The sequence below is a fragment of the Aquarana catesbeiana genome, linkage group LG03, assembly GCF_042186555.1.
Source record: "Aquarana catesbeiana isolate 2022-GZ linkage group LG03, ASM4218655v1, whole genome shotgun sequence".
NCBI lineage: Eukaryota > Metazoa > Chordata > Amphibia > Anura > Ranidae > Aquarana > Aquarana catesbeiana.
This window is the reverse complement of record NC_133326.1, coordinates 408154794-408181421: the sequence shown is the minus strand read 5'-3', so window position 1 is coordinate 408181421 and position 26628 is coordinate 408154794. Positions and strand designations below refer to the sequence as shown.

The 26628-nt window shown below is 43.3% G+C and overlaps 1 protein-coding gene across 2 annotated transcripts in view; it reads right to left on the bottom strand.

The window, feature by feature from the left end:
- The window catches only part of DOCK2 (dedicator of cytokinesis 2), a 475532-nt gene that overhangs the window by 44855 nt on the left and 404049 nt on the right, over positions 1–26628 (bottom strand). For both annotated transcript variants that reach the window (XM_073620719.1, XM_073620720.1), the window contains exon 48: positions 24510–24637. In XM_073620719.1, coding sequence (XP_073476820.1) covers positions 24510–24637 — 128 coding nt within the window. The remainder of the gene's footprint in view (positions 1–24509; positions 24638–26628) is intronic.

The window sequence follows — 26628 nt, the reverse complement described above, 5'->3', positions numbered from 1 at the left end:
GCATTTTTATTAGACAGCTGGGGCTAATGGTACTTTACCATTGGTCCAAGACTTCAAGCTGTCCATTAAGCTCGGTGCCTCTGACAAGAAGTGAGGAGAAGCACTGTGAGCTCATCCTCTCAGCCTGCTGCAAACTGGCCGCTCTGTATGTAGCTTCTGACAGGCTGCACAAGGAGCCCCATATCTCCGGAACCATAGGTCATAGGAGCCCCAAATTGCTTCTGTGGTGGGGTAAGACTTAGGCTACCTATCCCCTGACTGCACATCCCTGTTATGTATTGCACACTGCACTCATTTTGCACACTGCACTAATAATGTTTTGATTATTTATTCACATTCTGATAAGAAATTAGCCTGCCAATGTTACACCCCTTGTTTCCTTAAAAGTGCAATTGTGTTCCTACATAAGCATGTGTATAAAAAACTTCAACTGCACCAAATAAACTGAACAGTGATTTGGAAAAATGCTGTATCTTTTTGTGTCTGTTCCCCACTGTAGTAGTTATTTGGAACCACTAAACAATATGAGGATAGGAGTTGCCTACCTATACATTTTCCAGAATAAAACAATATTATTAGTAACACAAGCCAGTGTTCAAAAAAGATTTGAGAAACTTAATGTGAACAAATCACTAGGACAAGTTATATACCTGGAAACTACAGACCAGTCAGCCTAACATTAATAGGATGTAAACTATTGGAAGAGGTGATAAGAATTTGCTGATGAAAAGTAGTAGTAACCAGCATTGATTTATGAAAGATTATTCTTGCCAGACCAACCTGTTAACGTTCTATGATGAGATTAGTTGTAATCTGGACAGTGGAAGGCCTATGGACATGGTGTGCCTGGATTTTGTTAAAGCATTTGATACAGTACCCAAGAAATGCTTAATTTACAGATTGAGGTCTGTTGATGTCATTGATGATAGTGTATAAACCTGGATAGAAAACTGGTTACAGGTGTGCGTCCAGAGGGTGCTGAAAAATAGCATATTTTCAGAATGGTCTGAAGTTGTAAGTTGGGTACCCCAAAGCTCTGTCCTAGGATCAATTCTGTTTAACTTGTTCATAAACCATATAGAGGTTGGTATAAACATTTCATTCTTAGTGTTTGCTCATGATATAAAACTAAGTAGGGTAATAACTTCACAACAGGATACAGCAACTTGAAGAAGACCTCAATAAAATAAAGGGGTTGGCAACTACATGGCAAATGAGGTTTAATGTTGAAAAATAAAAGGTAATGCACTTAGAGGATAAAAATATAAACTCAAGTTACTCATTGGGGGAGAACTTTTGGGGGCATCGAGAATAGAAAAGGACCTGGGGGTCCTAGCAGACCATAGGCTCAACAATAGCATGCAATGCCAAGCTGCAGCAATCATGGCTAGAAGAATATTAGCATGCATTAAAAAGGTTTTTCCTCAAGAGATAAAACTATAATTCTACCAATTTACAAAACTCCGGTTCAGCCACATCTTGAGTATGCTGTCCAATTCTGGTCACCAGCCCTTAGTAGGGATGTGCTGGAACTGGACAGAGTCCAGAGAAGGGCAACGCATCTAATAAGAGGGGCTAGAGGACCTCAAAAGGACAGCTACAAACATTAAACTTATTTTCCCTAGAGAAGAGACACTTAAGAGGAGATATGATTGCAATAGTGAGTATAGCATAGGGAGATAATTATTCAGCCCTAGGTCTCTTAAGAAGACTAAATATCTAAATAGTGAGTATAGCATAGGGAGATAATTATTCAGCCCTAGGTCTCTTAAGAAGACTCACAGCCACTCAATAAGGTTAGATTAGAAGTGGTTTAACCTTAAACTGCATTAGGGGCTCTTTAATGTTAGAGCAATATGGATGTGAAACTTCCTTCCACAGTTAGTAGTGTTTTGAAAAAGGAAAATGGTAATGATGTAAACACAAGAGTGGCCTGACATGTGGGACTGTCTACGTTAAAAGCTGTATGAAGTATGAATCAAGGAGTGAGAAAACATGGCCTCTGGAAAAAATGGATAGGGATGAACACTATGTATAATGCTGCGTACACACGATCAGATTTTCTGACAATAAATGTTCGATGGGAGCTTGTTGTCGAAAATTCCGATCGTGTGTAGGCTCCATTGGACATTTTTTGTCAGAGTTTCCGACAGAAAAATTTGAGAGCTGGATCTCAAAATTTCCGATCACAAAATCCGTTGTCGGAAATTCCGAGCGTGTGTACACAATTCCAACGCACAAAATTCCATGCATGCTCTGAATCAAGTACGAGACGGAAGCGCTCAGTCTGGTAAAGCTAGTGTTCATAATGGAGAAAGCACATTCGTCACACTGCAAATTTTGTAATCTTTCAATGCAGCGCATTCTCTTCTTCTTTATAAAGCTAAAGTTTTTTTTCCAGCTGATATTCGCACAGCGTTCTGACAAACTGATTTCTTTATTATTTCTTGTGATCTCATGAATATTTTTTTTTTTTTCGCCAGATCTCCAGAATAATGTTTTTAATTTATTTTTATAGTGATCATTTTTTATTTATTTTTTATGAAGATCTCCATTTATTTATTTATTTATTTTTTATAGTGATCTACTTATTTTTTGTTTTTTTTAATCAAGATCTCCTGGGTTTTTTTTAGATTTTTTTTTCTACTGATCTCCATAATATTTTTTATCGTTGCGTGTGTCAAGTTACCACAACACCATTATAAACTTGTATTTTTTAACCTCGAGGAGGTTGTTTGTTGTTGGTGTCCCTTGTTAATTTGACATTGTATTTTTGAAATGTACCTGCCTACTCACAAACAAACTGTCCTTTTTGAAGTAAAACACATAGATAAGTATTTGTGAAAAAAAAAAGCCATTTATTATGGGTCATAACGAAATAAAGAGGAAGGCAAGGCTGGATAAACTGGTGAAATGGGCGAAGCCTTTCTACCCCCGGGCACACATCAACTATTATACAGCCAAAATTGGTGGCATGAGGAGTCCATATAATAGGGAGCACAATCCGGTCCAGGACTCCGAGAGATCATGAACAGCAGCAGGTGACTTATATGTCCCCAGGCTGTGGTCTTACTACAGCCTGCGTCTTTTGTCAGACCAGACTGAACCCAGGCCATCACTCTCTTGTCTTCCTTACATACTTTCTTCCAGGCTATGGCTCTGGTGTTGGAGTTGTGGCAGGAGGTGGAGGAGGAGGACGATGATCGAACTCTCAAACCTGGCTTTGGCTTGCGAGTTTGCTCCTCAACCCCTATTTAGGGCTTGTAAGATCACTTCCTCACAGAAGAGGCGTTGGCCCTCCTCCATTTCCTGCATTTTGCAGGCTGCAATGCAGGCATAGTCCTCTTGAATATTGGGGGGGGTTCTGAGGGCCGCAGTAGCCTTCCGAAATAGCCCAAGTGCAGCCTCCTCCAGGTTACTTCTTTTCCTGGGCCTTTTTTTTGAAGGCAGAGGAGAGGGACCTGGGATTCGAGCAGGCTACTGGGCCCGGCCACCTTCTGGCTGCCACTTACCCCCGCCACCTCCTGGCTGCCACTTTCCACGGCCTCCTCCTGGCTGAGGCTTTCCTGTGTATGAAAAAGGGACATAGTTTTAGTTTTTGGTTAATCGATCACACACAATTTTCAGCTCATGACTGTTGAAAATTGAATGTTAACAAATAGAAAAGACTATCATTTTGACCCCAGCATTTTTCATTCTTGTCCCAATCATTTGTGGCCACTAGTGTCTTTTGATATGTAAAACACTTTGTTAAATCAGAAATGAGTGATCAATAATAACATCTATTTAACATCATTATTTTTTGGACAAGAAATATGTTGAACAATGCTATACCTGGCTCAAGCTGGTCTCCTCCACATCTTCCTGGCTGGAAGGCCCAGGTTGGACTTTAGAAGCCTCAGCTGGGGTGGAAGGAAGCCTTGAAGGAAGACTGGAGAGTGCTGGCCTGGGTTCCCTCTGGTCTGCCAGAAAATGCAGTCTGTCATAGTACCACAGCCTGGGTTCATAAACATCATCTGCTGCAGCTCCTGATCTCTGGGAATCCTGGACCTTCTTGCGCTCCCTATTATAAGTGCTCCTCATGCCACCAATTGTGGCCTTCAAATAGTTGATGTTTGCCGTGGGGATCTGCGGCTTCACGAATTCCAACAATTGATCCAGCGCTGCCTGCCTCTTTCTTTTATTGTTATAAAAGACAGGGCAGCTCCCTGTACATATCAATGTATTTGGGGATAAAGTCCTGATCATTCAGTAGATCCATTTTCTCTGCAAGTCACAACACAAGATAAACCCTAATGTCATGCTAAACTCTCATAATCTTGTCTCAATATAGGCCTCAATCTATAGGCCCAAGTTAAAATTGTACCTTCGTTATCACGATTGGCGCTACTCCTTCCTCCACTCACAGATCGTATGTATGACACACGCGCGTTACACTTTATATACACTGCGCATGCATGAAACTCCGCTTGTCCCTGACCTTCTATCTAGTATATTCCCCGCCCCTTGTCTTTCGGTGCAGTGGGAGAGCACATAGTGGAGAGACAACAGGTGCATGAAGACAGCAGCAGCAACGACAAAAGCCTCTAGCTACGAACGTCCCGATCCCGGAGGAGATTTAAGGCCTCTAATATGTCCTTTGTAGGGATGGTGGACATCTTGAAGAGGGCCGACTATGACAGGAAGCATAGACCTTAGCCAAACCCAAATGTGAGAAAGGCCAAGATCAGGACTAAAGTTGTGAAAAGTCTGCAGAAGGGTACGGCGATTAAAGGATCAACTGCTGATCAACTGTTGATGGTCAGACCTCAAATTGAGGGAGCAGGATCAGTACAGAATAATCAAGAGAGTCCTGCAAAAAAGTATTTTGTTGTGTGTTCCTATTATTATTATTACGTCCGTGCTGCTCCATGTGCTTTTCTTTACTGTTGTACAGTTTAAAATGGCAAGTTTCAGGTTCATGGGCACAGTAATCGTTCGTAGTAAACATCATTCGTTCACTCACTAATACAATATTTTTGGCAGATGCAGATTAACTACATTTGGTCATGCCTATTTGTATTAAAAGAAGTTTAGTACATTGTTGTCTAGATGGGTTTGTAACTAGAATGAAATGCAAACTTGATTCAGTGTAAAGGGGAGAGGACACTCAGCAGCTGTTTACACATCTGGATGCAGGAGCACTAGTGTGGGACACCAGAACAAACTTTTTAGGGTGTCCCACACAGGTGCTCCAGTGGATACTAGGGGTGTCTACATGTGTGATACTTTACCAAAAAAGGTAATTATTGCAGCTTTGGAAAGGGAAAAAATCATGTCTTCAGCTTTGAACTCTGCCAAAACAGACAATTGTACGACACTTCCAAGCAATGTTTAATATTCCTATTTCTTGCCTCAAATATCTGTGTGCTAAGTATACCTTTATGTGACAGACCTAGCCAGGACAGAGGCTTTTGGAGGGGACTGAATGCAAGCCTCTTGCCAACCGATTATGGGCCCTGGCATTTGGGGGAACTGTGCTCCTTGTGAGCTGTATGCCTGGGGACCCTGGAAGTAATATTACTTTGGATTCAAGTCCATGTCCCCCCAAAACACAAAACTCTGGGAACCCCGTATGTGCCATATTATAGATAGTGACTGCTTCACAATGTTGTGTGTATATATTGTGTGTTGTCTCATGCTGTTGTGTACTGTTTGCTGTGCTGGTTTGGGGTGAGGCTGTATTCCAATGTTCTATTGTGTCTGTCTGCCTTGGATCACAGGTTGTGTATCTCTATGGAGGGAGGGGGGATTCCCCCTGCTGATAAGACTGTGTACTGATGAGAAGTTTGAACACACCTGACCTGTGTGTCTATTGTCATTGGACGGTTTAACCTGCCCTCTTTTACAAGGGTGGGGGGAAAGAGTCTCTGAGTTATTTCATCTGTTGTGTCAATGTGTGATAATAAATGAGTTGATTCCTGCTTGAACCTCAAGACAGAGCATCTTGTCTCGTATTTGGGGGGAGAATTATTTGTATTGGTTCCTTGTTCGGCTGTTGGAAGTGTTTGGTAGCTGCCTTTGTGTTTGGGTATGGGATGTCCTAAATGACTTTAACCCCTTTCATACTCGGGGTGTCATTACACTTTATTTTATTCACATAGGGAAGAAAAGACTCGGGACATCTGAGGTCACCAGGGACCCCCAACCTCCTAAAGAAGGGGAAATCCCAAAACAACAACCTCAGGATTTGGAGGAAGGAGAGGTTTATGAAGTGGGTGAAATAGTGACCACAACAGGTGAGTGTCTGAGACCACAGCTTCAGGTAATAGATGGATGCCTGCATATTTATAATACATGGTGTGTTTTTTCATTTTAGGTGATGTGGATGTTGTGGAAGAAGAAACACATTTCACAAGTGCAGGTGCACACATCCTCATCGGGGAGATCATGGTGTGCAATAGGGATTTACAGAAGATCAAGGAAGACATCAATGATGTTTAAAGACTCAAAAAGATCATTGATGTATTAGGCAGAATCGAAAACACACCAACATTTATCAAATTGTTTCTATTTGTATATGTTTAATCTATATTTTTCTAACATTTCTCCAAAATTTTTAAAAGCAAATTTTGAAGATGTACACAGTGTGTCAACATGCTATCTGCCATCACGGGATATCAATGTACACATTTTGTGGGTGCAACCCCTTTCTCACAACTCAAGTAGATGAGAGGAAGGGGTTGCATCCCTGAAACATGTCCATTAATCCCCCATGATGTTAGCTAGCACATAACAAGGGGAGGAAAGTGCACCAGAGATAAGCCACGTCCATAAAACATTGAGGATACAAAATAAGGTAGTACTGAGTATTACCAGGGAGGCGGACTTTTTAGGCTAAGAAATAGTGGAGAAGATATAGCAGTATAAAAAATATAAATTTATTGAAAAATACACATATCTAAAAAACAAAATGACAGTTGTAACATAAAGCATCTATGATTATTGTGCAGTGAGCCCTTGTATGTCTACCCGTTTCGCCATTAGGCTTCCTCAGGACACGGCCAAGGTTCATAGATGAGACAGAGAAGGAAATATGTCTCTTAAATTAAAATGCAAAAACATGCAAATCACGGTAGGATGAGAAAGTTCAATCAGCAGTTAGAAAGTATATTGGATATAGCTAAATATCCCAGCAGGGGCTTGTAGATAGTGTTACTAATTATGGGAACAGCCATTAGAGGGAGGAAGGCCAACACCGGATGCACCAATTAGATCCAGGATTTAGTATCAGCAATTCTGAAGGCTCAATATAATCCCATCTCTGCATATTCAGGATACAAGTACTCCAGCGTGCCCCTGGGAGACAGCATTACACTGCACACATATGCAGGATACAAATACTCCAGCGTGCCCCTGGGAGACAGCATTACACTGCACACATGTGCAGTGTAATGCTGTCTCCCAGGGGCATGCTGGAGTATTTGTATCCTGAATATGCAGCGATGGGATTATATTGAGCCTTCAGCATTGCTGATACGAAATCCTGGATCTAATTGGTGCATCCGGTGTTGGCCTTCCTCCCTCTAATGGCTGTTCCCATAATTAGTAACACTATCTACATGCCCCTGCTGAGATATTTAGCTATATCCAATATACTTTAACTGCTAATTGAACGTTCTCATCCTACCGTGATTTGCATGTTTTTGCATTTCAATTTAAGAGACATATTTCCTTCTCTGTCTCATCTGTGAACCTTGGCCGTGTCCTGAGGAAGCCTAACAGTGAAACGCGTAGACATACAAGGGCTCACTGCACAATAATCATAGATGCTTTATGTTACAACTGTCATTTTGTTTTTTAGATATTTGTATTTTTCAATAAATGTATATTTTTTTATACTGCTATATCTTCTCCACTGTTTCTTAGCCTAAAAAGTCTGCCTCCCTGGTAATACTCAGTACTACCTTATTTTGTATCTCCCTGTTAGCTAGCACATGTTGACATTAAGCATGGGATCAGGAGGGAAATCCCCATTTTGACTCTCAATTTGTGTGCATCTTCAAAATTTGGCTTTCACAGGGGTGACATCACCCCATCTGATGAAGGCAAGATCAACACAGTTTGGACATACTAATGTCTGATATTGCCTTCAATTTAACAAAGTTGAACTTTGTAAGTTCCTGAGTTGTGTATTGTTTTATGTTTTGAAAAACATGCCTGTTTACCACAAAAAAGAATATTTCTACTGTCCCAAAACAAAAATTACATTCCAAAAAATATGTTGGTTTGTTCAAAAATCCTTTTCTAAATGCTCATGTGAATGTGCACAGAGTAAAAAATGTTTGACTCAACAATGTGTGGCTTCTTCTTTCAATGCTCAATAGCAGTTTTTTGCTTAAGTTGTTGTTTACAGTGACAATGGGGGTTATTTACTAAAGGGAAATCCACTTTGCACTACAAGTGCACTTTCAGTGCAGTTTCAGTGCACTGTGCACTTTTGCAGTGCACTTGTAGTGCAAAGTGGATTTTACTTTAGTAAATAACACCCACAGTGCAAGATAATTTGCATCAATCAGGCGATTTTCGTAACTCCAAAAAATAAATTCATGGTGCAGAAAATGATGAATATTTGAAGCATTAATGCATTACATACATTAACAACAAAAACAAGGTGTGTGTGTAGCAGACCCACAACATAATAGTTAGCTGAAGAAGAGATTGTCACCTCATGTATCCAAGAAATTACGTTTGCACTGTTGAAGAAAATGGGCAAAAAAAACAAAACATTGGATAACCTAGGAGACAGCTAAAAGAAACACATGCAGTAAATCAAAGGAAATATTATTTCATTTTAAAATACAATTTAAAAAAAAAAGGTTTCTTAAACATTTTCTGGCATATCAATGGCTCCCCTACCTGCAAAGTACTCCATATATTTTGTCTGACCTCGCGGGCGCTTTGGGGGGGCAAGCCAGGACGGCCAGCTTCAAGCGCCGTCAGGGTTTGGTCTTGAAATCCTGCCTCAGGCCCAACTGAGGCCACATAGTTCATCGAATTTCTCCTTAAAAAGTTGTGGAGAATGCAGCATGCAAGGATTATATGGTTAAGTTTATATTCCGCCATGTTGATTGGCGTAAGGAATAGGTGGAACCAGCTGGCCATTATCCCAAAAGCATTCTACACCACTCTTCTGGCTCTGGCCAGCCGGTAGTTAAAAACCCTCTGGTCCGGGGTGAGGGTCCTCATGGGGAACAGCTGCATCAGGTGATCACCCAGCCCAAATGCTTCATCAGCGACAAAGACGAACGGCAGACCAGCCACGTTGTCTTCCAGAGGTGGCAATCCCAAGCCACCACTCTGGAGCCGTCCGTAGAACTTGGTCTGGGCGATGACTCCACCATCCGACATCTGGCCATTCTTCCCCACATCCACATAGAGAAAATCATATGTCGCCGACACCACCGCCAACATCACAATACTATTAAACCCCTTTTAGTTGTAATAGTATGACCCCGAGTTGGGGGGTGGGACTATATGGACGTGTTTCCCATCTATTACCCCTTCACAGTTGGGAAAGTCCCACCGCTGGGCAAATTGGGAAGACACAGTCTGCCATTCCTGTGGTGTTGAAGGAAACTGTGGAGTGAAACAAGAAAAACATTAATTAGGACTTTTGCACATAACATTGCAAGCAGATTAGACACAAACATTCTTGGCCAACATCAGTATAACATTTATTTGAAGGAGTATTTAAATAAAAAAATCTTAAGGTCCACTTATCAGATTCCTCACCCCCTCTGATGGCCCATTGTAAAAATTTTAGGGGGGAGATGTTTTGGACAGGTAACCCTCTCCACTTCATTGAGAGCTGAATGCATACATAATGTGTGTTACTTTGGCCAGCCCCTCCTTACTTACACTATTGGCAGCCCACTGGATAGGTAAGAAGTGTCATAATACAAAAATATGAATACGCACTGTCCAAATTAAAGCAATTTTTACATTCTGCAATTACCTATCAAGATAATAGGAGAACAAAACTTTAAACAGTACCGTTTGAAAGAATTCAGGCAGGCTCTTTCACTACATGCTTTGGTGAATTCATCCATAAATATGAGCACAAAAGAGGTAGGTATAGTGTGTATGGGTTTGGCAAAGTCAGCAGAGTATTGGTATCGGTTGACTTAGCGGTTGGGAGGAGGGGGGTTCCAAATGATTTTGTGAAAAATAGCCTCTGGCACTCTGCCTGAATTTAAGGACACAAATAACATTTGTACATATTTTAGGGAGTGTTTAGGGTAAAGCACTACTATGGAGCTGACAAAATACATTGTTAAGTGACTAGGCTAGGTGTTTATGGACCCAGGATAGCATACTGGGGAGGTTAGTGAAGGCAAATATGCATGAAGAACAAAAATGGAGCATTAAAAACTCCCAGGATGCATTAGGACAAAGAGGACATTCACAGCATATTACAATCATGGTAATTAGGGAATGATGAAAGAAATACAATACATTCGCAAACATGAAATACATAGAATGTGATGTTAAAGGAGAAAACTTACCTTAATATAGTCCTTCTGCAGGACCTGAATGATGGCAGAACAGGTCTCTGGAATAATGATCCCCAGAGCCTGGGGGAGATGCCTGTAGGCTTCTACCTGTCGCCAAATACCGCAATGTGGCGACAAGCCTCTGTTCGGGAGTAATGGCTTGCCGCATGCAGGTGTCCGGCTTGGTAATATAAGGGGACAGCAAGGCCAACAGCCGGTGAAAAATGGGGTCCGTCATCCTGAGATAATTCCTGAAATCATCAGGATTATTTTCACGGATCTCCCGTAACAAAGGCATGTGAGAGAATTGGTCACGCTGGAGCAACCAATTCTTTGTCCATGAACTCCTCCTCGCCCTGTTCATGGACTGGGCTTAGGTCAAAGTAAGAACCCCAACACCAAGCCCCCGCATAGCACGTACTCTACGATGAGTACGTAACCACAACATGGCTTCAAAATGGTTGGCTGGTCAGAACGAACTAACAGAACGCACTGAAAAATCAGAAAGGCCTGAGAAGAGCAAGATTAAATAAGAACACACTGCAAATCAAATACATACTATAAATAGCACACACTAAAAAACAGATGCGAACTGACTACACGCACTGAAAGCCAGATACGAACCCACAAGCACAAACTGAAGAGCAGTAACGATCTAAAAAGCACGAGGCTGAAAAGCGTGAATCGTCTCTCACCAAACTTCTACTAAAATGAGATTAGCAGAAGGAGCCCAAAGGGTGGTGCACTGGCTATTGAACTTCCTCTTTATAGTGCCGTCGTATGTGTTGTATGTCAGTGCGTTCTTGACAATTGAAATTTCCGGCAACCTTTGTGCGGCCGTGTGTATGCAAGACAAGCTTGAGCCAACATCCGTCGGAAATAAATCCCAGGATTTCGTTGTCGGAATGTCCGATCCTGTGCACGCAGCATAAACCTTAACAGTACTTAAGGCCAATCTCCTTTCCCCTACTGATTGGGGAAAGAAAAGAAAATTTCCCAATCACATATTTCTGTGGGTGCCATTACCTGGCTTCTCCCAGGCAAAAAATATTTCCAAGTCCTGGAATTGAAGTTCCCTGAATCTGGCTTCCAGGGCTCAACAGTGCTGAGATACAAGACCATTAGGTCCTGCTGGACTGGGAGTGTCCAAGGAGCGACCCCCACCAGACTCGCTATATCAGTTTACCAAGCCCTCATGGGCTAATTCAGCTAACACTATTATCAGTGTCTTACCCCTATTGCCAGTGGGACTCTCATCCCGGACACAACCTGTCCAACTTGTTGTAGAACTTGGAATCCAGTAGATCTACCTGCAGAGTTCCCCAACTTTGGCAGATTGCCAAAATAAGTCTCAGGAAGCTGGGACCGCACGGTGCCGGCATTAGTTGCAGATGACTGGAAACTGCCCTGTCATTTCTCTATACCTGGAATAGACAGCACCTGTTGTTCTGCCCCATACATGTGGTTCACCTTCCTGAGCCGCACAACTGCTGGTGGTGCCATGGTTGTTAATATATGCCACTGTAGATGCATTGTTGGATTGAATCTACAACTGATTCATTCAATAACCCAGAGCCAGGTGTACTGGCCAAAAGTTTCAAGATATTGCAGGGCAGTATTCTCTCCTGTGGAGACCAAGTCCACTGAACCAACTGGAGAGACTAGCATTAGTGGTTATCTTCCAAACTTCTGAAAGGAAGAATTTCACCTTCTCCAGATTCCGAACCGTCAACCACCAATTTGAGCTCTGCAATATCTCGGGAACAGAGTCCTCTGGCAATCCAATTCTTGGATCCTCATGTTTCAGACAGAGAGAATGTTTATCTACAAAAGATACGTACATTTCTACGTACAGCCCTATTCTACTGGAATAGGGCTGTACGTAGAAATGTATCGGAGAAGCTGGAACCAACTGCTTCCTGAACAAAGATTATTGAGTTATACTGATGACACCCCCTGCGTTTTCAGCAAGTCCAGCACTAGGGCAGGGAGCTTTGTGAACCCTCGGAGCTGTGGCCAGCCCAAAGAGCAGAGTCACAAATATAAAAAAGACGACTTTGCACTGCAATTGCAAAAACCCTTGATGAGCCTGGAAAAAAAAATGGCACATGCAGATATGCATCATTGATGACCATGGACCCTGAAATCTACCTTGCAGAGAGGTCAACACTAAATGGCCAGAGCCTATCTGAAACAGAAGGATGTCCAGCGGCTTAAGATCTAAGCTAGACCTTATGTCCCCAAACGGCCATTTAAAAAAACTTTTTTTTAAAATGGCCGTTTTGTCGGGAGCAGGAGCAGTGATTTTTTTAATGCTTAAAATGAAACAATAAAAATGAAATATTCCTTTAAATATCATGCCTGGGGGGTGTCTATAGTATGCCTGCAAAGTGGCACATTTTTCCCGTGTTTAGAACAGTACCACAGCAAAATTACATTTCTAAAGGAAAAATTGTCATTTAAAACTGATGGCGGCTGTAATGAATTGTCGGGTCTCGACAATATAGATAAAACTCATTGAAAAAAAGAGCATTGATTCCCCCCAGTCCATTACCTGGCCCTTTGGGTCTGGTATGAATATTAAGGGGAACCCCGAACAAAATTTTTTTTAAAATTGTGTGGGGTCCCCCTAAAATCCATACCAGGCCATTCAGGTCTGATATGGAAATTAAGGGGAACCCTGCGCCAAATTTAAAAAAAAATGGCGTAGGGGTCCCCCAAAAATCCATACCAGACCCTTATCTGAGCACGCAACCTGGCAGGCCGCAGGAAAAGAGGGGGGACGAGAGAGCGACCCCCCCCCGAACCGTACCAGGCACATGCCCTCAACATGGGGAGGGTGCTTTGGAGTCTGACCCCAAAGCACCTTGTCCCTATGCCTACCCTTGCCCGGCTGTTGTAGGGGTATGCAGGCGGGGGGGCTTATCGGAATCTGGAAGCCTCCTTTAACAAGGGGACCCTCAGATCCCGGCCCCCCCTTGTGAATTGGTAATGGGGTACCCAATTGTACCCCTACCATTTCACATAAAAAGTGTTAAAATGGTAAAAAAGAAAAGAGGCAGCTTGGGACAAGTCCTTTATTAAAAAAAAAAATAATTAATTAATTAATTTCCATATCAGGGGGCGGTATGGATTTTAGGGGGACCCCCACACAATTTTTTTTTTCAATTATAAAATTTTTAAAATTTTGGTTCGGGGGTTCCCCTTAATATTCATACCAAACCCAAAGGGCCTGGTAATGGACTGAGGGGGATCCCATGCTCTTTTTTTCAATGAGTTTTATCTATATTACCAAGACCCGACAATTCATTACAGCCGCCATCAGTTTTAAATGACAATTTTTCCTTTAGAAATGTCATTTTGCTGTGGTACTGTTCTAAACACGGGAAAAATGTGCCACTTTGCAGGCATACTATAGACACCCCCCAGGCACGATATTTAAAGGAATATTTCATTTTTATTGTTTCACTTTAAGCATTAAAAAAATCACTGCTCCCGAAAAAACATCCGTTTTTGAAAAAAAAATTTAGCATTGATACATGTCCCCTGGGGCAGGAACCGGGTCCTCAAACACTTTTTATGACAATAACTTGCATATAAGCCTTTAAAATTAGCACATTTAATTTTTCATGTACGTGTCCCATAGACTTTAATGGTGTTTGTGTGTTCTGCCAAAGTTTTTGCCTGTTCGCATGTTCTGCTGCAAACCGAACAGGAGGGTGTTCAGCTCATCCCTACAAAAGACTGACGAATCCGTGGCAGACCCCGAAGGTCCAAAGAGACGCACCTAACCTACCAAGCTTCTGCCGCTATATATGGAGCAAACCACCTCAGAGACTGCCCTAAGATTTCCTGGCCTGAGATACTTTTAAAACACAGCAGCCCCAGATGCTTCCCTCACACAGGTGGGGAAAAGCTTACAGCATCTGGTTTTCCCAGGCAGTCTCCCATTCATATACTAACCAGGCTTGATCCTGCTTAGACTTCGATCAACAGAGATCAGGCATGATCAAGGTGATGCGGCCGCAGTCCATCTGACGAAAAATGAATGTGTCAGGAAACACTGCAATTCCAAACACCACAGTGGATCAGATGCATCTGACACCACTGTCCATCGGGAGATGTGGACACTGCCAGATCACTGAACCTGAGAGCGGTGCACCTGCCTCTCCTGCCTGCCTCTCTTTTCTGGACCATTTAACTGGTATAACAGCTAAATAACGTAGCAACTATATTAGCCAACCTAATACCCAGACCTCCAAGGATGCAGGCCTAAAACAATGTTGGTTTACCGCTATGCAACCCCTTAGGTATGCAGGTACCCAGTTATGCAAACATGCAGGCATACAAGTATTCTTGCCATTCATGCATTTATGCATACAGCTCAAGGCAATAAGCACCATATGTATGTATCCCTAGACAAATAAGCACATATATATGTAGTCCTAGGCAAATAAGCACATATGTATACATTTTAATGCAAATAAGCCCATATGTATGCAGTTTAACCACTTCAGCACCGGAAGGATTGTCCCCCTTCCTGACCAGGCCATTTTTTGTGATACCGCACTGCGTCGCTTTAACTGGCAATTGCGCGGTCATGAGTTGTTGTACCAAAACGAATTTATGTCCTTTTTTCCCCAGAAATAGAGCTTTCTTTTTGTGGTATTTGATCACCTCTGCGGTTTTTATGTTCACGCTATAAACAAAATAAGAGTGACAATTTTTGCTATAATAAATATCCCCAAAAAATAATTTAAAAAAAAACAAATTTCTTCATCAGTTTAGGCCAGGGATATGCAATTAGCGGACCTCCAGCTGTTGCAGAACTACAATTTCCTTGAGGCATAGCAAGACTCTCACAACCACAAGCATGACACCCAGAGTCAGAGGCATTATGGGACTTGTAGTTTTACAACAGCTGGAGGTCCGCTAATTGCATATCCCTGGTTTAGGCCAATATGTATACTTCTACATATTGTTGGTAAAAAAATCTCAATAAGCGTATATTGATTGGTTTGCGCAAAAGTTATAGCGTCTACAAAATAGGGGATAGATTTATGGCATTTTTATTTTTTTATTTTTTTTTTTACTAGTAATGGCAGTGATCTGCGATTTTTATCGGGACTGCAACATTGTGACGGACACATCGGACACTTCTGACACTTTTTTGGGACCAGTGACATTTATACAGCGATCAGAGCTAAAAATAGCCACTGATTACTGTATAAATGTCACTGGCAGGGAAGGGGTTAACACTACTGGCGATAAAGGGGTTAACTGTGATCCCTATGTGTGTTTCTAACTGTGGGGGGAGTGTGGCTGACTAGTGGAGGAGAGAAATCATTGTTCCTACTTAGTAAGAACACACGATCTGTCTCCTCTCTCCTGACAGAACCAGGATTTCTGTGTTTACACACACAGATCCCGGTTCTCACTCTGTCACAAGCGATCACGAGTGCCCGGCGGTCATCCCGCCTGCCAGGCATGCGCATTGGCTCCGGGGACACGCTGTGGCACACGTGCGCCTGCTACAGCATCTTAAAGAGCCAACGTACAGCTACTACGGCTCACGCAGCAGTGCCAACCTGCCACAGTATAACTGCGGTGGCTGGTCGGGAAGGGGATGCAAATAAGCACATACAGTATCTCACAAAAGTGAGTACACCCCTCACTTTTTTGTAAATATTTTACTATATCTTTTACTATATCTTTTCATGTGACAAGTTGAGAAATGACACTTTGCTACAATGTAAAGTAGTGAGTGTTCAGCTTGTATAACAGTCTAAATGTGCTGTCCCCTAAAATTAAGTCAACACACACAGAGAGTACAAAAAGTACAAAAGTGAGTATACCCCTAAGTGAATATGTCCAAATTTGGTCCAATTAGCCATTTTCCCTCCCTGGTGTCATGTGACAAGGTCTCAGGTGTGAATGGGGAGCAGGTGTGTTAAATTTGGTGCCATCGCTCTCACTCTCTCATACTGGTTCCTGGAAGTTCAACATGGCACCTCATGACAAAGAACTCTCAGAGGATCTGAAAAAAAGAATTGTTGCTCTACATAAAGATGGCCTAGGCTATAAGAAGAGTGCCAAGACCCTGAAACTGAGCTGCAGCACGATGGCCAAGACCATACAGCGGTTTAACAGGACAGCTGAACAGGCCTCGCTGTGGTCGATTAAAGAAGTTGAGTGCTCAGCATCATATCCAGAGGTTGTCTTTGGGAAATAAACATATGAGTGCTGCCAGCATTCCTGCAGTGGTTGAAGGGGTGGGGGGTCAGCCTGTCAGTGCTCAGACCATACACCGCACACTGCATCAAATTGGTCTGCATGGCTGTCGTCCCAGAAGGAAGCCTCTTCTAAAGATGATGCACAAGAAAGCCCGCAAACAGTTTGCTGAAGACAAGCAGACTAAGGACATGGATTACTGGAACCATGTCCTGTGGTCTGATGAGACCAAGATAAACTTATTTGGTTCAGATGGTTTCAAGCATATGTGGCAGCACCCAGGTGAGGAGTACAAAGACAAGTGTGTCTTGCCTACAGTCAAGCATGGTGGTGGGAGTGTCATTGTCTGGGGCTGCATGAGTGCTGCCAGCACTGGGGAGCTACAGTTCATTGGGGGAACCATGAATGCCAACATGTACTGTGACATACTGAAGCTGAGCATGATCCCCTCCCTTCAGAGACTGGGCCGCAGGGCTGTATTCCAACATGATTACGACCACAAACACACCTTCAAGATGACCACTGCCTTGCTAAAGAAGCTGAGGGTAAAGGTGATGGACTGGCCAAGCATGTCTCCAGACCTAAACCCTATTGAGCATCTGTGGGGCATCCTCAAATGGAAGGTGGAGGAGCGCAAGGTCTCTAACATCCACCAGCTCCATGATGTCGTCATGGAGGAGTCCAGTGGACTCCAGTGGCAACCTATAAAGCTCTGGTAAACTCCATGCCCAAGAGGGTTAAGGCAGTGCTGGAAAATAATGGTGGCCACACAAAATATTGACAATTTCGGCCAAATTTGGACATTTTCACTTAGGGGTGTACTCACTTTTGTTGCCATCGGTTTAGACATTGCGCCCAGGTTCACACTATAGCGGGCTGCAGATCACACAAGAGCGCTGTGCGTCCCTGTTCCCCGTTTCAGGGACGAATCAGGGCCGATTCTATGCCTGAATTCGGCCCTGAAACGGAGCCAAAGACGCACAGTGCACTCCGCAGCCACCCCGGAGATATGTGAACCGGCTCCATAGGGAGCCAGTCACATTCTCCTGCTATGCGAATTAGATGCGGGGAAACGCACATCTAATTCGCATAGGTGTGATCCCGGGCTCAAGGTGTTGTAAACCCTCATGGTCTTTCATTCTATGCATTAAGGTGAAAAACCTTCTGGGGTGCTGCAGCCCCCCGAGCCCACGTTTACTTACCTGACACGGATCTTTCTTTGGCCAGGAACGATCACACCAGCTCCAGCTGGTGTCTCGTGTCCTGATTGGATAGATTGATAGCAGCGCAGCCATTGGCTTCTGCTGCTGTCAATCAAAACCAATGATGCGGGCTCCTGGGGGTGGGGCCGCGTTCTGCATTCTGTGTGAATGGACAGAGAAGCAGGCTTGGGAGCGCGCACGCACGGGTGACCACCTTAGGAGAGCCTTCTCCAACGTGGGCACTCGATGCAGGGAGGAGCTACCAGCGTCGCCGGGGGACCCCCGAAGAGGCAGATCGGGGTCACTCTGTGCAAAACGAACTGCACAGTGGAGGTAAGTATGACATGTTTGTTATTTAAAAAAAAAACAAAAAACAAGGGTTTAGAACCCCTTGAATGGCTGTATGTTGAGTTATTTTAAGGGGACAGCAAATTTACACTGTTATACAAGCTGTACACTCACTACTTTACATTGTAGCAAAGTGTCATTTCTTCAGTGTTGTCACATGGAAAGTGTCATGCCTTCCTTAATAAGGCTTGTAATCTTCCTATTGACTTTTTGGTTTAATTAGATTAATCTATGCTGCCATCTAGTGGCCATTTTGTATAACTGCACTATATTTCAATGTAGTCATTTAGAATAGCTGGTTAGATTTGGTACATGCAAGCCTCCGTACTTTCAATCCCATCAGGCCTTGCATCAGCTTCCTCAGCGTCCCTTTTTCCTTTCGCCCTGGAAGCAAGAACATTGGCTGCTAAGCTCTACACTAGCCATCCGGATCCATCTTCGCTTTACTCTATCATGTATCAATAAAAGTTCAAAAGGATTCTGCGCCTACCGGAATGCATTGGTATGATAGGAGTTAACAGTGTGCCCAAATACACCTCAGTCACGTGTAGTGAGGGGCATAACAGTAAAATGAAGGCTTCTAAGCACGGCTAGCAAACAGAAATGCCAGTAAGACAGCAGTGTTATCAGCTTCCATATAGCCAGACACCATGTCACAGACAAAGTTAGAGCACTTCGCGACAAGGTCAGAAGTTTACTCCACGAGCACAAGGAGGTCAGTGAAAAGCGAAACAATCGCCATTGCCCACGCAAAGGAGGAATCTGCAAAAGTAAAGGCTGACTTTGCGGCAAAGGAGGCCAAAATAAAAGCTGCATTCTCTGAAAAAGAGATGCAAATGCAACTTAAATTAGAAAAGTTACGCATGGAAACTGCATTAGAGGAACTAGCTGCAGAGAAGGAGTCTGACATCTTAGAAGAACTTGCAAAGTCCACCAGTGAGCAGCTCAGCAACGTACTAGAAAAAAAAATCCATTCCTGGCGACAGTACAGAGGGTACATCAGAATATGTGTGGCGACACGCCGAACTAGACAACTGCCCGCTTACAGCGCCGAGAGAGGAATCAACCCCCGCCATTCACACGCCTTTATCAAGCAAGAAAGTAAACCCGCACTCAGTCAGTTTTCAGCACATTCTGCATCCAGGCTATCAAAACACTACGTCACAGTTGATCAAATCGAAAATGAAGAACTACGAGTTAAAAGACACAGCGACAGTATCTCTGATAACCGCAAATACCCACCAAGTTCCTGGCACAACAGAGCGCCCCCTGGTTACTCACACAACGATCAAGGTATGTCAGATTTCTTCAAGTTCTTAGCACGACGTGAACTGTTAGCAAAGGGAGTTGCAAAGTTTAATGATCGTCCTGAAAGTTATAGAGCATGGCGTTCGTCCTTCAGAAATGCAACTAGGGATCTTGATTTAAAGGCAAGTGAAGAAGCCAATCTCTTATTCAATTGAAATTGAATGGAGAACTCCAAATAGCCAAAGCAGAAGTAGACTTGCCAGGCCTTGCCTTTCTGGACACAGCCCGTGGAGTTAACTTTATAGTGCAAAAGCTACCTTACAGCCTTCAAGAAACCTGGGTTACACAAGGCTCCAACTACAAGCAAAGGCAGAACGTCCCCTTCCCACCATTCTCTTATTTTGTAGACTTTATTAGCCATCAAGCAAAGGTTAAAAATTATCCTAGTTTTGACATCTCATCATCCGACTCTGCTTTCCCTAGGTCAAGTAAGCCTGCTCTAACCCGCAACTTCAAAGACGCACCTGTTGCAGTACGCAAAACAAGTGTATCTCCAACTCAGAATCCAAGCAGAGAGTGTCCTCTTCACAAGAAGCCTCATTCGTTGTTAAAGTGCAGAGGTTTTAGAGAAAAGACTCTCCAAGCTCGCAGAACCTTCCTCAAAGAAAACAGAATTTGTTAAAGGTGCTGCACATCAACTTCTCACCTGGGGAAAGACTGTAAGGTGAGCATCAACTGCTCTGAGTGCAACAGCACAGAGCACAACACAGCTCTACATCCAGGGCCAGTGCCATGGACTCTTACCCCCTCACCCCAGGTGGAAGGGCACAGCAGGGAGCAACAAGACACAGTACCTCCTGTAGTTAGACCCCAGTGCACCCAAGTCTGTGGAGAAGGTCTGTCTAACAAATCCTGCTCTAAGATTTGTCTTGCTGCAGTTTACCCCACAGGTCGCAGAGAAAAAGCAGTGAAGCTATACGTGATCTTGGATGATCAAAGCAACAGATCACTCGCCAGCTCAGCCTTCTTTGACGCTTTCAAAATCAAGGAAGCTCTTCATACGGTTACCAAATCAAATCCTTTGATGGTCAGACAACCCTGCCTCTGCCAACTCTAATTGAGTGCAATCAGTTCCCAACGAACAGAGAGGAGATCCCTACACCAGAGGTGGCACTTCATCACGGACATCTGAAGGGCATAGCACATCTCATCCCTGAACTAGATCCCCAGGCTGAAATAGCGCTTCTCTTTGGGAGGGACATTATCAGAGTTCACAAGGTGAGAAAACAAATCAATGGTCCCCACAACTCCCCCTATGCCCTGAAGCTAGATCTAGGATGGGTCATCATAGGCAACGTATGCCTAGGGAGTGTTCACAAACCAACCAGCGTGAACTCTCTCTTTACAAAGACACTAGAAGGCGGGCGTCCATCCCTATTTCAGCCTTGCACCAACAGAGTCCTCGTCAGAGAGAAGCCTGTCAGTGTAATTCATTCCAACCCTTACACCGCTAATCTTCTTTGTCATGAAGACAGAGATCATTTAGGGTGTTTGGCTTTCGAAAGGACTAAAGAAGATCACAAAATTGGCCCATCTATTGAAGATCATATCTTCTTGGAGATAATGAGACAGGGATTCTACAAAACCAATGAAAACAGCTGGGTGGCACCCCTGCCTTTCAAAGTGCAGAGACCCTGTCTTGCTAACAACAGAGTCCTAAGAATCAGGAAGTCGACACAGCCCACCCAGTGGCGTTATGTCTCAACTGATCATAACCCAGCAGATCATGCTACAAGGTCTGTGCCAGCATCCCGTCACAAAGACACTACATGGCTCACAGGACCACCCTTCCTGTACAAGCCAGTGCCTACTACTCCGGTAAGGGAGACATATGTACTGTTAGAATCTGAATCTGACTCCGATATCCGTCCTCAGGTTTCCACACTACATACAACAATTTCTAACCTTTTCCCTTTCACCCTGGAAGCAAGCACATCGGCTGCTAAGCTCTACGCTAGCCATCCGGATCCATCTTTGTTTTACTCTATCTTGTTTCAATAAAAGTTCAAAAGGATTCTGCGCCTACCGGAATGCATTGGTATGAGAGAAGTTAACAGTGTGCCCAAATACACCTCAGTCACGTGTAGTGAGGGGCACAACAGAAAGATCTAATAAAATATTTACAAAAATGTGAGGGGTGTACTCACTTTTGTGAGATACTGTATGTATGCAGTTTACATGAAAACATGGCAGCCTGCGTTTAAGCAACATGCATTTATGGAGGCATGTAAGTATGTGCTTATGCAAATGTTTAGGCAAAACACATAAGTGCGTGTCCATGCAAACACGCACTTATGCAATACGTGCCCATGGAAACATGCATTTATGGAATAAGCAAGCATGCGTTTATGAAACGTGTTTATGCAATATATATTGTGCAACAAGTATCTATGCAAACATGTGTCTATGCAACATGCATTTATGCAACCATGCATCCACGCAAACACATAACTCTATGCAACATGCATACACACGTCTATACAAACACGTGCCTATAAAAACCTGTGTCTATGCAACACGCGTCCACGCAACCATGTCGTCGCAGCCAGCATTAGGGGGCTGCATGCTGGGCGGAAGGGCACCGCCCACGCGGGGGCCACGTGTTGGGCAGGCCAAGGTCTTCTGCAAACATGTGCCTGTGCAAGCTTGTGTTTATTCAAGCAAGCAAGCACATGTCCGTGACTATGCAAACATGTGCCTATGCAAGTAAGCAAGCATTATGAAACATGTATACTATGCTGCACCTGCTCAGTGTCAGGATTAGCCAAGTACATAGGCGTCCAATACAGCCTCTATGTTGCTTTAACAGCCTAAGGCCCCTTTCACACCTGTACTGCGACTTGGGACTGCAAAGTCACATGACAAGTCGTACCCCATGATTTTCAATGAGTACCATTCATATCTGTGCATCTTCAAGTCGCAGCGACTTCAAAGTAGTCCCCGCACTAACTAGGTCCTACTTTGACGCGACTTGAGGTCCATAGACCTTAAGATTACACACGCATTGCTTCAAGTCGCTGGAAAATCACGTCAAAGTTGTGGTAAAAATCACGGGAAAAATTTAGCGACTTTCAAGTAGCACAAGTGCGAAAAGGAGCCTAAAACTAAGCTCTTGCAGACCAAATGCATGCAGACCAAATACACAACTCCTTCAAGTGCACCGATGACCATGTTCTTCCAAACATGTGCTTATGCCACATGTATCTATGCAACATCTATGCAAAACATGTGCTTATTCAAACATGCATTTAAGCAACAAGCTTGCAAGCATGTATACTATGCTGCACCTGCCCAACTGCACTTGACCCCATACTAGTTTTTACTAGTTTAGCATATATGCATACCATGCAGCCTTTTTTCCAGCCACTAGTGGCTGGAGGAGAAACAGCAGCCCATAGGCCTAATAAGTACACCGAGCATGTTTTAAACAGCACAATGCCCCTACTGAGAGAAGACCAGACAGTTAAATATTTTTTTTTTTTTTTTTTTAAGAGAAACTGCAAAAAAAAAAAATGCAGACTTTCCCTTACTGCTGCAGGACTCTAAGCACTCTGACTCTGAGTCCAGCCTTCACCCATCACGATGAGCTGGGTCATAAAAAGACCTTCAGAGATTGGGTCCCCCTAATCTGGGGTCCACTCCCCTGGACCTGTATAGCACCCTGCAGGAAAGCGCCTTGGTCAGAACAAACATTGCACAGGGTTCTAATACGCAGGGTCCAGTGCCACAAGGCTGCATTACAGGCAAACCTCGAGGAATCTTCTCTCCTGTCCAATGAGGCTTGGGTACCATCCATTTTGGCTGACAGCTCTTTTGAATGGATCTGAATGAAGTCCATGATTCTAAATAGAACTGTCCAGACCTCCAAGTATGCTCCCAGAGCACATGTATCACATCAGTGACCACAACCTTACAGACACTGGCAAAAAACTACTTCCGGTGTAGGAGGGGTTATATAGGGGAGGACTTCCTGATTGATTGTTCTGATTGATCTACCAGTGTCCATTCACCTATAGTTGGCGTATAAGCCAAGTAGTTATTATTATATTAATCGGCTCCGCGATGTACGATAAAGAAACATAGACAATAGGTCAATTATAGCTGTGTGGGTGGGGAGAGCCTTTGGCAAATTTTTCCTTGCAAATATCACCTGACCATTATATAGGTAAGCAGCCTGGCTGTCTTGTCTACACAATAGAACGAAGCCTTCTCTCACCAGACCAGGCCCCATGATTTTCCTTTTCCCTTTCAAAAAACAATATCCCAATGTTGCTGAATATATGTCTGTCCCACACATAGGGTTTCCCCAAAAAAAGTGTTTAAAATCAATACAAGGGCATGTTAAGATCATGTACTAAACATCACAATTAATTAAATTAAAGATAACCCAAAATGAATACATACATAAGGAAATCCAGAGAAAAGAAAGATTAATGAAGTGTAATCTCAGCAGATTTGTTAAGTGGAATAAGCGTGCACAAATTTAGTGAACAGAACACACATGTCTGCACAATGGCAACAGAAGAGACCAATATGCAATTACCATCTCTTTCTTGAACATGTACGGTGTATAATACTCTATGTGCTCAGCTGTTAGAGTGTGGTATGGATATCGATATTGTTATGCAAACATGTGTGTGCAAAACCATGGCTGGCCAGGAGCAAGAGATAGTTTGTCTGTTTTAATTTTTGTGGCTTACAATAGCTACATTTTGTTTTGAGTGGTGATTTGATATCACTATAGGTGTCTGGGTGCATTATGTGGTATGCTCCCTGCCCGTTCTTATTTGAGTGAAACAGGCTGAACCCCAAGTTCTCATTTATCATACAAAGTCTAGTGCTAAAAGCCAGATGCCTGAAGACTAGTGAAAGAATTTTGACCAACCTTTCTGTAACAATCTTGTTTGGAGTGCTGCATTCAGATCCAACTGATGACATGGAAATAACAGACATCTGTCGATAAGATCTTAACATGGATCTTGGTCTTCCAACTCGGCCATCATCAAAGTCAGGCTGCAAAAAATTTGTGTGATGTGAGATTTACCACAAAAGTATAATTTATATAGCGTGTGAAATTGACTAATGGAAGAATTGGCTCAGACAATTTATGTCTGAAAAGACAGAATCTACTGCAGGTGCAAATTTGTCTAAAACAATTATTCCTTTAGAAACTTTCATAAATGAAACCTGCTCATGCAGCATTATATCCTTGTCTCTGCCTGTGGTGGGCGGTACTTACTGTTGCACTAAACAGTGCTCATGTAATAAAATGTGAGCACCGTTCAGTATAGTACAGTATTACACTGTGTCCATCTTGGAGTTATGACAACACCCAACCCACGACAGCCCAGGGTCAGACAGAGTGAGTCTAATGCTATTTGCTGCCATTCACGCAGGAGCCTGATGGCAGAATGCAATTACTGAGGGGGACAACTCCGGATAAAAACTGTACTGAAAAGAAATCTGTTTTTTTTTTTTTTTTTACTTTTCCTGGGCTATTTTTTGTGCTTTTTTTATAAGAAAAACTGCAGGTCTGCTTAAAATAATCTTATGCCTTCTCTGCTGAAATATCACAATTGGTAATAATACCTGACATCACTCATTTACAAAGAAATGACCAAGCTTTCCTCCTATGAAAATAGTATTTTACAACTAGAGTAAATATGCTTTAGGAACCTTGCAGGCATGTTGATAAATAGCTGATTCTATACAGTGTATTGTAAGATAAGGGCACAGGAATTGTATTTACTTTCATTTAGTGAAGAAATGTGATTGGATGCTTCAGGTGGCACTAAAGGGCCCTGTCACAATGAAAAAGTTATGAGCTGAAACCTAATGCTTAATTTATATCCTCTGGGATACCCAGAAGAGTGCAGAAGCTAAGAGTAATGAAAATGTAAATGTTTTAATCAGTTCATATAACTCTTCCCAGAAAACAACTCTTGCAAAGCCCTGGGGCCATTCTGCGGCGCAATCTGTCACTGGCTTTGTCTAACTGATCACTGTACCGGCCCACTGGTGGTCCCATGTGATCGCTTTGACCAATCACAGCAGATAACATGACGATTGCAAACAATGGATGGCTTCGCAGAGCAGCAACATTATGGGGCGTTCACGGGAAATTAGAGTGCCGCAGAACGCCCCATAATGCATTGCGATTTCGCAGTGCATTGCTGTATGATGATTGGTCAAAGCATGCACCTGACCTGCATGCTTTGACCAATTACAGCGCACTCTGCTGAGAGAGCCATAATTGGCCAAAGGCAGGGTGCCTTTGGCCAATCATGGCTCAGGGGGTCTAAGTCCACACCCCACACTATATAAGACTGCTTACAAGGCTGCTGTGTGTAGTGTTGTTGGCGTGGACAGAGAGATAGATTGAGTTAGATTAAGCAGGCAGGCATAGGTGTGCGCAGCCTATTGCATTAGGGTGTGCACCCCAAAGCTCAGACACACATCTTTCTCTGCAGCCTCAGTTGCACGGGACAGTGAATGAATGGGAAGTGCTCTGTGCGGAGTACTTCCTGGTTATTCACAAACGGTAGCATAGTAAACACATTGTACTATGCTTCAGTTATGAATGGACACAGTGAGCGAGTGTACTCACTGTGTTTATTTAGAAAAGGAAGGGGCTGGTAAGTTACATATTTACTAACCACTTCCCCTGCTCTCCATCCTGAAACATACCCTGCAGCAGCCGGTGGGAGAGGAAGGAAGCCAGCAGCACTATGGGTGGGGGGCCAATAAGGTGGGGAAAGCCCAGGCAGTAGGGGGAATTGGCATCGCACATAGTTATTAGGGTGGCACACCCCCTGCGCACGCCTATGCAGGCAGGTTATTCAGTTAGTGGCAGTGTATTTGATATATATACTCTGCATTTAGCATAGACTATATATTCAGTGTTTACTCGATATTCGGTCAGTGCAAGCAGTGCAAAACTTTTTATTGATGCAGCTAAACTGTACGTGTACTTTTCCGGTCGAATTTTCCGCCTACAAGCTAGC